Source organism: Anabrus simplex, chromosome 13 (genome assembly GCF_040414725.1).
Source record: "Anabrus simplex isolate iqAnaSimp1 chromosome 13, ASM4041472v1, whole genome shotgun sequence".
In the NCBI taxonomy this organism is placed as follows: Eukaryota; Metazoa; Arthropoda; class Insecta; order Orthoptera; family Tettigoniidae; genus Anabrus; species Anabrus simplex.
The window spans coordinates 79,003,537-79,016,048 of record NC_090277.1 but is presented as its reverse complement, the minus strand read 5'-3'; the positions used below and the strand labels follow the sequence as shown (position 1 = coordinate 79,016,048).

Here is a 12,512-nt window from a genome sequence, read left to right as displayed (position 1 = left end):
GCGATGTTTTTATACGTTTCAAAGCAAAAGCAATTTTCACAGCATAGCATGCAAGTAAATTAAATATACGACATTGATTATTATCAGGAAAAAGGAATGCTATTTCGTTAGTGATCAAACAACGTCAATTCAAAATTGCTATAAAACGTTTAACTGGTATATTTTTGTTTTATTCGAACTTTAATTTGCACGTGAGTTTTATGGATGTTGGGAATAGGTTCAAAGTGCAATAGAGTATGCACTATACTTCTTACTAGTTTAAATGGAAGCTCTTCGCTTTGGAGATGATCGCAGCATAAGCTATTACTTTTAATGGTAATATATGCACCTCTCTCCACTTTCTCCCTCTCTTCTCATCTCTCTTGACAATTTAATTACAGCATTAACCGAATTTAATAAAACGTTTATTGATCGGAATTCACATCCATTGATAATTTTTCTTCATTAGCGGTAACTTTAAAGTATCAATAGAAAACTTCTAGGGATGAATATAAAATATTGCAAAGAGTTATGAATACAAAGAGATCCCTGCGTTCAGTGGGTTAGTATCCGGCATGAGTGAAAATTAAAATAAGTTTTAATGTATATTTACTTTTCTTGACTTTAAAATCATTTCTTCCATATATCGTGACCTTAAAATATTGACTGAATTGATTTCAAATTTGCAATTGTATTACTATTATGTCAATTCATAATTGTTCAGGTCGATATTCAATAACTTTACAGTGGTTCTATTATTGATATTTAAAATTTCAGTATTATTTCATATATTTGAGACAAATGCAGAAAGAATAGTATAGTAAAATAAACTATAGAATTTTACAGTGGGATTTTGGATTCAAGTCATTCAACTATCTAACGTGTATGTTAGTAAGTCAATTTTACTGCTTATTAATATATGACATATACATTTTTTTATTTTACTGACATCAATTTTTAATCGTTTCGACTTTTGAATTAAGATTCACTTAGTTTTCTAAGTACGTGGTATTTGAAATAGATTAAATGAAAAAAGTTATCCCATAATACATTAAAGCTAGTGAATTCTGCCTAAAGGTTGGTAATGCTGAACGTTTTATCGATATATTTCATAATAGTAATCAGGGGTTTTCAAATCTCTATTCCATGTCATCTGGAGGAAGGTTTTGAACTAAGTAATGTGTGAGATTTCTTTTGTGAAAGACACACAATTAATTAATACTATGTAGAAAAATTACCCGGAGTATGACTTTTAAATGAGAAAGACTGCATTTTCATGAGAGAGTGATATTTTAACGGAAAAAAATATTGTTCTAAAACTCTTTGCCATATTTGATTATTGTATCAAACATTTTAAAACCCTTCACGAAGATTTTGATTGTTATTTAATAACAGTTTGCTATCATATTTCTTTATAGGGTGCGATGTAGGAAAAATTAGATTGAAAATTTAAAACTAGGGTACATTGTTGGAGGGTTAATAATCAAATCTCTGTATTTGTTTGTTTGTTTCATTCTTCACCTCTGCAAAATTAGTTTGTAAAGAAATTGAAAATACAAGTTTTGTCGTGAAAACTGGTATAATAAATACTTAGGGGGAAGAGATGATATCTCAATTGCGTAGAATGATTTTGCGGTACTGTGCATTTTGACAGTTTGTCATAAAAATCTTGAGCGTACTTTAAATGACAGTTTTCTTTGTGCAATTTTCTGCATGTCATTTGAAATTCACACTCCATTGCCCATAATAAAAGAGATCGTTTAAGAGAGGGAGAGGGGGAGAGGAGATACATGGGAAATAAAAAGTGCCTTGTTGGAACTTTAATATATGAACAGCCTAAAGTTGATTGTCACTTTTGTACATATTTGTGTGTTTGCACGCGTTCGATACTTTTTCTCTTTAAACAATTGGTCTTAAAGAGTTAACTTCTTTATACATAAGTTTATGTTTTGTTATTTGAATTGTATGTCAGCAAAGCCGGCGAACGAGGTGTAATTTATCAATTTGAACTAGCACAGACGGTGGATTAGCACCAATAACATGCGGGTATTGTGAGAGTATATTAGTATTCTACGGACTAACTCGAGTGGGTGCTGTGAAGTGTTTGTGAGCCATCCTTTTCACTACACGTGGCCGTCAGTTTTATCATTCAAATTAAGCGACTGCTTCTCTCTCTCAAGGAGTGTTGACAAAGTAGATAGACGTTGGCAAGTCTACCAGGAATAATTTAATAACGGATATTATCGGAGCAGTAAGCAATGGAAATTAATTACGAGGAGAGCAAATTTCGGTAGTGCATTAGAGGCAAACACCTTCGGCTTAGCCATGAATAGAACTATGAACGAAACAGTACCCAAACCGTCGTTATACTGCGGTGAAGGTCTTCAGAATTTTCAGAAAACCTACAACCATATTCATGGATATGCCAGTTTGCTTGTCTGTCTCTTCGGATCCTTGGCAAACATACTTAACATCGCCGTGTTAACCAGACGGGAGATGACATCACCTACGAACACAATCCTTACTGGATTGGCCGTGGCCGACTTGTTAGTGATGCTTGAATACATACCTTTTGCCTGCCATCAATATTTACCGCATGGTAGAAGGAGACCATTCAAAGACAGATATTCTTATGGCTGGACTTGGTTCGTTCTGTTTCACTCCAATTTCGCCCAGGTGTGTCATACCATATCTATCTGGCTTACGGTCACCTTAGCGGTATGGAGGTACATCGCCATAGCTCACCCACAGCACAACAGGGAGTGGTGTCGCATGGAAACCACACTTGTTGCCATCGCCTGTGCCTATGTTATCAGTCCTCTGCTGTGCATCCCCTTCTACATTGCCTTCAGTATAAAAACTGGTGAAATTTTGGTGGACAGCGAAGGTCGAACAGAGAGCAATTTGAGTTACGTCAACGAACCGGGTTATCATAAAGAGACCTACTACGTCGTGAACCTCAGTGAACTGGGCAGTGCTCAAGACAGTCTTTTGTTCAACATAAACTTTTGGATGTACAGTGTCGTGATAAAAATTATACCTTGCGTGGCACTGTCTGTACTCAGTTTGCGTTTAATATGTGCCTTGTTGGAGACCAAGAGACGACGTCAGAATCTGACAAGTATTTCTACAACACCATCTGGTTCAACAGATGAAGGGACCAAAATGCTCAAGAAGTCTAGCAGAATGATGGAGAAAGATCGTCAAACAGATCGCACAACAAGGATGTTACTGGCTGTCTTGTTGCTCTTCCTCATCACGGAGTTTCCTCAAGGTATCCTCGGGCTGCTCAGTGGTATCCTTGGCAACGCCTTCTTCAAAAATTGCTACATGAGGCTTGGTGAAGTGATGGACATCCTGGCGCTAATCAACTCCGCCATCAACTTCATCCTCTACTGTGCCATGAGCAGACAGTTCCGGACCACCTTCAGCCTCATGTTCAAACCCAAGATCCTCAACAGATGGCTGCCAGTGTCTCAGGCGAACGGGAATACCGACAACAATGGCGCCACCGTCAACAATATGACACAAGTGACACAGGTCTAGCAGGAGGCCCCTGGCGCAAGGCCAGCTCTGCTTGAAACTGAACTTTGAGGTCTGTATACATATATCTATTTACGGTTTCGTTATCAAAGTCTTACTGTAATATTGAGCTAATTTTTGAGAACAATATTAGAACGCAGAGTATTTTCTAGATACCGTAAATTTACATTGGTAGTTGGGAAAAATGTAAGTCAAGAAGAAGTAAGATTTATTAAAAAGTATATCATCCGTCCTCCAGTGAGGGTGGCCATAAAGGTCCGGAATACATAATTTACAGCATATAATTGTAATAATGAAATACATTTACGACTTTAGGTATAAATGCAACTGTATAATTTGCAGAGAATCTCTTATGATCTGTAATCAGAAAAAAATATTCTGCTTCCTTTAGTTTTTAACTTAAAAAAGTGGAATATACAAAACGGATTTGCTGTTTATTAACAAAATATTAAGTGATGCAATCATTTATCTAATAAGGATATGTACTAATATTGTTTCGCAAGACAATGAATAGGATTTTTTATAGCAGTGAAGTTTCTGAAGGGAATTATCACCATTTTTATTACTAGTAAAAGAACCTCTTCGAATTTCAATCTAAAATCTCATGCTTTTTTAGCATTTTTAAAACTAATGTTTGGTCCGGAGGATGGACATCTTCTTCTGGAAAGTAACTTTCAAACTTCTTTATGTTGTCTGTTTTATTCTCATGGATAAGGAGAATTCCTTTAGGATGGACCTTAATATATTGAAGTTCAACAAGTGTTGCTGATTGTACACTTGGAGGCCACCTACTATAGAAACTACACCAAATCTGTACACTTCGAAATTGTGGCCTTATTCTTTGTTTCTCTATTGGGTTAGGTATACAAAAGTAGGTTCAGTTAATTTTTGTCTGTTTGTCTGTTCGTTTGTTTGTTTGACAACGGAATCACTATGTCTATTATATTTGATCAACCATGTAATGTTTCTCTAGTTGACACCGTGTCTCTTCATAATTTTTAATACTAGGGTACTGACATTTTGTATCGTAACTGTACATACATTTCTACGTTAATAAGTTTGTTTGTTGACAGTGAGAGTGTTGAATAGCAAGCATTAAAATATTGCTCATAAATGATACAAGAAGCCCCTAGAGAGTTGATTGCCATCTGTAGTTAAAATAGATTGTAATTCAAATAAATTTGACTGGAAATGACAATAGATGGTGCTTCGGTTATGAAAAGAAATTTAACAATCTCTCCTAGTTATACAAAAGAGCGACATTCTAAAAGCGGGGAAACAACTTCCTCTTAAGAATGACCGTGTTCGCTCCCTCTTGTACCAGGCAACTTCTCCATTATTCTTGCGAGGCTCACTGAACCTCATTCTAACCCCACAGAATAGGTTTAAAACCACTGGACGAAGGTGGAACCGTACCAGGAAGTCTGAGGAGGATTCGTTTTACTTCAGAAACCTTATATTAATAGGAATTAATTGAGTTTTGTGGGGATCTAAAACAAAGATCAAACGTGTATTACTTGCTCTATACTCAATATGGCGAAAATTGTAAGCAATGTAATAATAATAATAATAATAATAATAATAATAATAATAATAATAATAATAATAATAATACCGGGCGAGTTGGCCGTGCGGTTAGGGGCGCACTGCCGCGAGCTTCCATCCGGGAGATAGTGGGTTCGAGCCCCACTGTTGGCAGCCTTGAAAATGGTTTTCTGTGGTTTCCCATTTTCGCATCAGGCAAATGCTGGAGCTGTTCATTAATGAAGGCCACGGCCGCTTCGTTCCTACTCCTGGGCCTTTCCTGTTCCGTCGTCGCCATAAGACCTATCTGTGTCGGTGCGTCGTTAAGCCAATTGTAAAATAATAATAATAATAATAATAATAATAATAATAATAATAATAATAATAATAATAATAATAATAATAATAATAATAATAATAATAATAATAATAATAATAATAAAATTCAGTTATATTCATTACACACTCTCTCTCGAGCCTTTCAGAGTTCTGTCTGCAAGGCTCTGTGAATTAATTAATTCTTCCACAATTCTGTATTTGTATTAGTTCTGTGGCGTCGTTTAGTTTCGTATCTCTTATATTAAAGTCATTAAAAACAGAGTCAATCCCTCGATCACTTAGTATCACTCTACTTCTCGTATCCTCTAGGGGCTGATGGCCTTATGTGTTAGGTCCCTTTAAACAAGCATCATCATCATCATCATCATCATCATCATCATCATCATCATCATCATCATCGTACCCTCCATGCGAAGTCCATTATTCTCCCAGGTAACCTATCCTCCTCCATTCATCTCACATCACTCCACCACCGTCCGACTCGTTGACTGAATAGTCAGCGTATTGGCCTTCGGTTCAGAGGGTCCCGGGTTCGATTCCAGGCCGGGTCGGGGACTTTAACCTTCATTGGCTAATTCCAATGGCCCAGGGGCTGGGTATTTGTGCCGTCCCCAACATTCCTGCAACTCACACACGACACATAACACTATCCTCCACCACTACAATAACACGCAGTTACCTACATATCTCAGATGCCGTCCACCTTCGTCAGAGGTTCTGCCTTACAAGGGCTGTACTCGGCTAGAAATAGCCACATTAAATTATTATACTCCACCACCGAATCCAATTTATACGTACAGCATTATTAATGACTTCCTTACTAACTTAGCCTTCCATTGTTCCCAGCTGTTTATACCATCAATGTCTGTTAGTTCTAACCTTTGAATGCAATATCTTGAGTCCACCCAACTGTCACTCCCGTACTGCAAGTTGGTCTTTCAACAGTCCGATATAAAAATGATTTCCAAGTCAGTTGGCTGTGCGGTTAGAGTCACGCAGCTGTGAGCTTCTATTCGGGAGATAGTGAGTTAGAATCCCATTGTAGGCAACGTTGAAGATGGTTTTCCGTGGTTCCCATTTTCACATCAGGAAAATGCTGGGACTGTGCCTTAATTAAGGCTACATCTGCTTTCTTCTCGCTCCTAGCCTTTCCCATTTCATCTTCGCCATAAGATCTATATCTGTGTCGGTGCAACGGAAAGCAAATGAAAAGAACATAAAAGACAAACAAAGAGATTAAATACCCCAGCGGCCGGTTTCATCAAACAGCGTTAAGAATTTATTATCACATTAAACGGATTTAATGTGGCTGTTAAGAGAATGGTTGTCTAATCAAACTCTCCGTTAATTTAAAGTAGCAATCTCCTCCCGTTAAGTTGCTTAACGTCGTGTTAAAATGACACTGGTTGGAAAACTATGTATGTTTCGTGCTCGGTGGATATATTTAGATTACCTTCACAATGCTGAGAGACTAGAAGATTTACGCAGAAGTAATGGTATACTAGACCTAACAGACAAATAGTTTTTTGAACGCTATAGATGATCGAAATTTGTTGTGAGAAATGTACAGGAAGCAATTTACCTCTTATGTCCATTGCATCAATTGCTAATTGTACTGAGTTATTATATGCCGGGGTCATCGCAGATCATTATGTGAGATACCCTTGCTGTAACTTGTAGAATAGAGATACATATAATAATATGTCATTCTTGTCGCTTGAGTCATCAGTCCAACCGAGCTCGATAGCTGCAGTCGCTTAAGTGCGGCCAGTATCCAGTAATCGGGGGATAGTGGGTTCCAGCCCCACTGTCGGCAGCCCTGAAAATGGTTTTCCATGGTTTCCCATTTTCACACCAGGCAAATGCCGGGGCTGTACCTTAATTAAGGCCACGCCCGCTTCCTTCCTCTTCCTAGGCCTTTCCTCTCCCATCGTCGCCATAAGACCTATCTGTGTCGGTGCAACGTAAAGCAAATAGCATCAGTCCATAGTTGTCCATCCCATCCTTTCCTGCACTAATCTTTTCATTTCTACGTGACTACTACATCCTACATCTGCTCTAGTCTATATTCATCATATCAATTCATATATCGACATAAACTCTAATATCCCATGCTAAAGAAATTACGGTGGCTTATCGTGATATTCCGCATCACAGTCATCGTCATTACGGGGGGATCAACTTGGTAACCGTGATCTTGTACTGCTAACTGCTTGTTCTTAGAATAATCCTATTTGACATAAATTCTTCTGGCTGGGGATCATCCGAAAATTATGTGTAACGTAACGCGGTAATATTTGTGACGGAAGTGTAACCATAGCAACCGCGCAGGCTGTGATATAAAGTATTGTTACCTAGCAACCGTGCAGTCTGTGCTGTAACGTATTGTTACCTAACAACCGTGCAGTCTGTGATATAAAGTATTGTTACCTAGCAACAGTGCAGTCTGTGATGTAAAGCATTGATACCTAGCAACCGTGCAGGCTGTGATATAAAGTATTGTTACCTAGCAACCGTGCAGTCTGTGCTGTAACGTATTGTTACCTAACAACCCTGCAGTCTGTGATATAAAGTATTGTTATCTAGCAACCGTGCAGTCTGTGCTGTAAAGTATTGTTACCCAGCGACTGTGCGGGCTGTGCTGTAAAGTATTGTTACCCTACGACTGTGCAGTCTGTGATGTAAAGTATTGTTACCTGGCAACCGCGCAGGCTGTGATATAAAGTATTGTTACCCAGCGACTGTGCAGGCTGTGCTGTAAAGTATTGTTACCCTGCAACCGTGCAGTCTGTGATGTAAAGTATTGTTACCTGGCAACCGCGCAGGCTGTGATATAAAGTATTGTTACCCAGCGACTGTGCAGGCTGTGCTGTAAAGTATTGTTACCCTGCAACCGTCCAGTCTGTGATGTAAAGTATTGTTACCTAGCAACCGTGCAGGCTATGATGTAAAGTATTGTTACTTAGCAACCGTGCAGGCTGTGATTCAAAGTATTGTTACCTAGCAACCGTGCAGGCTGTGATGTAAAGTATTGTTACTTAGCAACCGTACAGACTGTGATGTAAAGTATTGTTACTTATCAACCGTGCAGGCTGTGATGTAAAGTATTGTTACTTAGCAACCGTGCAGGATGTGATGTAAAGTATTGTTACTTAGCAACCGTGCAGGCTGTGATGTAAAGTACTGTTACCTAGCCACCGTACAGGCTGTAATGTATTGTTACCTGGCAACCGTGCAGGCTGTGATGTAAAGTACTGTTACCTAGCCACCGTATAGGCTGTAATGTATTGTTACCTTGCAACCGTGCAGGCTACCATATGTCTTATGGCTGGTTGCCATCATAAATGAGCAGCCTTTGATCGATGGTCATGACCGGGAGACATATCTATGATCATTTGATTTTCGCAAAGGGAAAAGTGGTTTGTTTTATTCCGCTGTACTTACAATTTTCATACAGGTATTTTATTCGTTTTACTGACTGCGTGGTCGTATTCAAGTGGCTAGTGAATTCATTTGTTTACCTATTCCACGCCATTTCTATCGCGTTGAGGGAAATGCCATCTATCTTTTTACATTCTATAAACAACCCCATGGACAACAGGCTCGAAGGTCCTTGGCTTTGGACCTGTTGAGGATCCAACCAGTCTTCGGGCTGAATATCCAACATACATACAAACCTGAAGATGTCAAAAGCAAGGATTTTTGTGAAAGGTATGATTAGTACGACAAGGAAGAGTGAAAGGGGCTCAAACAATTTTATGCTCCGAAAGGAGGCGAAGCAAAAACGTTTGCGGACCACTGGTTTAAATAATTTGATGCGCAAGTCGGCGTAAAGAAACGAAAAAAAAATTGTAATCGTGTACAGTGAAACTCTTCAATAGTGGGGACTTTAGGGAATTTGCCAAATATACGTTATTATGAAATATCAGCTATTTCGAAAGAGTAAAACAGATCTGGAGACACATTTTCACACGAACAATCAAGACTAGACGATGTTCCACCATTAAATTAATGATAATAGTACACTTAATGCAGTAATCAACCTCCGGATGTTCAGTATTTGGAATGAAACGAATAATTATCAGGAATGTTGCTGAAATAATAAATGTATATGTGACTCTTGTAACGTCACGTATGGACATTTCCCTGTTTGTTTATTTAGTTTCCCTGCCCTTGGCTGTGTAATCAGCATGGAAGCCTTCTCGTTGGAGGGTTCCGTGTACGATTCCCGACGGATTCGGTGATTTGACCGAGCCTGATTAATTTATTTGACTCGGGAAATGGGTGTTAGTGTATGAAAACACACCACACCATCAAACAGCACAGGGATACGCAATAGCGATTACATCCATATAGGGTTGGTATCGGAAAGGGCATCTGGCCGTGCTATAAGTTCGCATACACGACCCCTCAAAAAAGTAAGAAATGCGGTGGAAAGTCTAGTGCAGAAGAGAAAGAGGATGTCGGTTGTAGTACGAAGATGAGAGAGGTAGAGCATTTTATTTACTAAGGGCCAGTTTCATTAACCGCAAACGAAGCGTTAGTTAATACCTTCTTTAGATTTTAACGTGACGTTAACTAACGTGGCGCCAGAAAGCATTTCCTTTAACGATCAAGACGGTAATGTGCAGCATTGTCATTACTTTGCTGTTCTGAACGGCGCCGAGAGTAATGTTATTCATTTGTCACCTTTCACCTGCAGACTCGGAGTAAGAGGTCACATTTGAAATTGAACTTACTTGCTGATGGGACGAGACTACGCACTGAAGAAAATTACAACGGAAGGTGTTCGGGACAGTTATTTTACTTCACTAGAGAAAAAAAAAGGTTACTGCCAATTTACTTCCTCAATATCGGAGTGTCATAGAACGTAAAAGCCAGCCACCGCGGTGTAGGGGTAGCGTGCCTGTCTCTAACCCGGAGGCCCCGGTTTCGATTTCCGGCCAGGTCAGGGACTTTTACCTGGATCTGCTGGCTTGTTCGAGGTCCACTCAGCCTACGTGATTACAATTGAGGAATTATCTGACGGTCAGATAGCGGTCCCACTCTGGAAAGCCAAGAATAACGGCCGAGAGGATTCGTCATGTTGGCCACACGACACCTCGTAATCTGCAGGCCTTCGGGTTTATCCTATCAAAATAATAATAAATTTCGCTTCTCTGGTGTAGTGGTTAGCGTGACGATCTGCCACTTCCGGAGGCCCGGGTTTAATTCCCGGCTCTACTACGAAATGTGAAAAGTGGTACGAGGACTGGGTTCCCACCTCATCTATCCTCGAAGTGGTTTTCCGTGGTCTCCCAACTCTCCTTCAGACAAATGGTACCTAACTTAATGCCTCGGCCGCTTCCTTCCCTCTTCCTTGTCTATCCCTTTCAATCTTCCCTTCCCTACACAAGGGCTCTGATCAGCATAGCAGGAGAGGCACCCTGGGCGAGGTACTGGTCCTCCTGCCCAGTTGTACCCCCGATCCAAAGTCTCACGCTCCAGGACACTGCCCTTGAGGCGGTAGAGGTGGAATCCCTCGCTGAGTCCCGGTGAAAAACGAACCCTGGAAGTTAAATGGATAATGAAGTGTATTATTATTAATAATAATAATAATAATAATAATAATAATAATAATAATAATAATAATAATAATAATAATAATAATAATATCCCAGCCATGGTTACGCAGTTAATTAGGTGTTAGTTTCCACTTCGGACGGTACACGTAACACAGGGTTGAGATTGTCTCGTGAGAAATTGCGTGGATTCAGGAAAGGCACATGACTACGAAAAATAGTTATCCATTCGTCAAATAAAAAGAACAAAATTAGAACTTTCACTTACGGTGCACTAAAAGTATGTGATATATCAGCAGTTTAATATCAATAATCCTGCATGTGTATTACTCAAAGGTATCGAAATGAAATGAAATGGCATATGGCTTTTAGTGCCGGGATGTGTCCGAGTACTTCTGCTCGCCAGGTGCAGGTATTTCGATTTGACTCCCGTAGGCGACCTGCGCGTCGTGTTGAGGATGAAATGATGATGAAGACGACACATGCACCCAGTCCCCGTGCCACGGGAATCGACCAATTATGGTTAAAATTCCCGACCCTGCCGGGAATCGAACTCGGGACCCCTTTGGCCAAAGGCAGGCACGCTAACCATTTAGCCATGGAGCCGGACATAGGTATCGAAGATGTAGAATTTCTGCTAACTCGGAAAGTTTTATGATTGCCCGTACAGTGTTATGGGAATTACCAAAATCGGTTCATTAATTCACGTGTATGTTGTTTAGTTCGATTACGTTTCTTTCTTTCTTTCTTTCTTTCTTTATCTGTTTACTCTCCAGGGTTGGCTTTTCCCTCGGACTCAGCGAGATATCCCACCTCTACCGCCTCAAGGGCAGTATCCTGGAGCGTGAGACTTTGGGTCGGGGCAGTACAACTGCGGAGGATGACAGGTACCTCGTCCAGGCGGCCTCACCTGCTATGATGGATAGGGGCCTTATGGGGGATGGGAAGATTGGAAGGGATAGGCACGGAAAACCACTTCGAGGATAGCTGAGGTGGGAACTGAAACCCCTCTAATCAGTTGACCTCCCGAGGCTGAATGGACCCCGTTCCAGCCCTTGAACCACGTTTCAAATTTTGTGGCGGAGTCGGGAATCGAACTAGGCCCTCCGAGAGTGGCAGCTAATCACACTAACCACTACACCACAGACGCGGACTAGAAGGTTTATAACATGACGAATTATAATATATCCAAAACACGAAATTACATATACAATATAAATATATATTCATCGACGACAATTAAATATGAATTAAGAGTCAGATAATAGGCGTACCCCGCCCGCCCCATCCTGTGGTCTTGAGAGTTGTTGACCGCTCCAAATACTGCACGTGAATGGCAACACAAAGCAGATGACCTTTTAATCTGATAGAGCGCTCTTTCTCGCTGCATGCTGGTACCATACAGCTGTCTTGTTTATACGGGCTGTCGCAGAGGGTCAGAGACCTCCCTCTCAGTTCACAACACAGTGCATTGAGAAGAAACCTGAGTTGCATTTATGTAGTACCTGCCTCCTTCGAATAGGGGACAAAGTGGTGGTTTCACGTCTCTGTGTTCATGCGTTCCTT

General features: G+C 40.2%; 1 protein-coding gene across 1 annotated transcript in view; it reads left to right on the top strand.

Moving 5' to 3' along the window:
* The first annotated feature begins 2,304 nt into the window (after nt 1–2,304).
* LOC136885024 (G-protein coupled receptor dmsr-1-like) overlaps nt 2,305–12,512 on the top strand; it is a 44,357-nt gene continuing 34,149 nt past the window's right edge. The window contains exon 1 of the mRNA XM_067157410.2: nt 2,305–3,574. Coding sequence (XP_067013511.1) covers nt 2,305–3,525 — 1,221 coding nt within the window. The 3' untranslated portion in view covers nt 3,526–3,574. The remainder of the gene's footprint in view (nt 3,575–12,512) is intronic.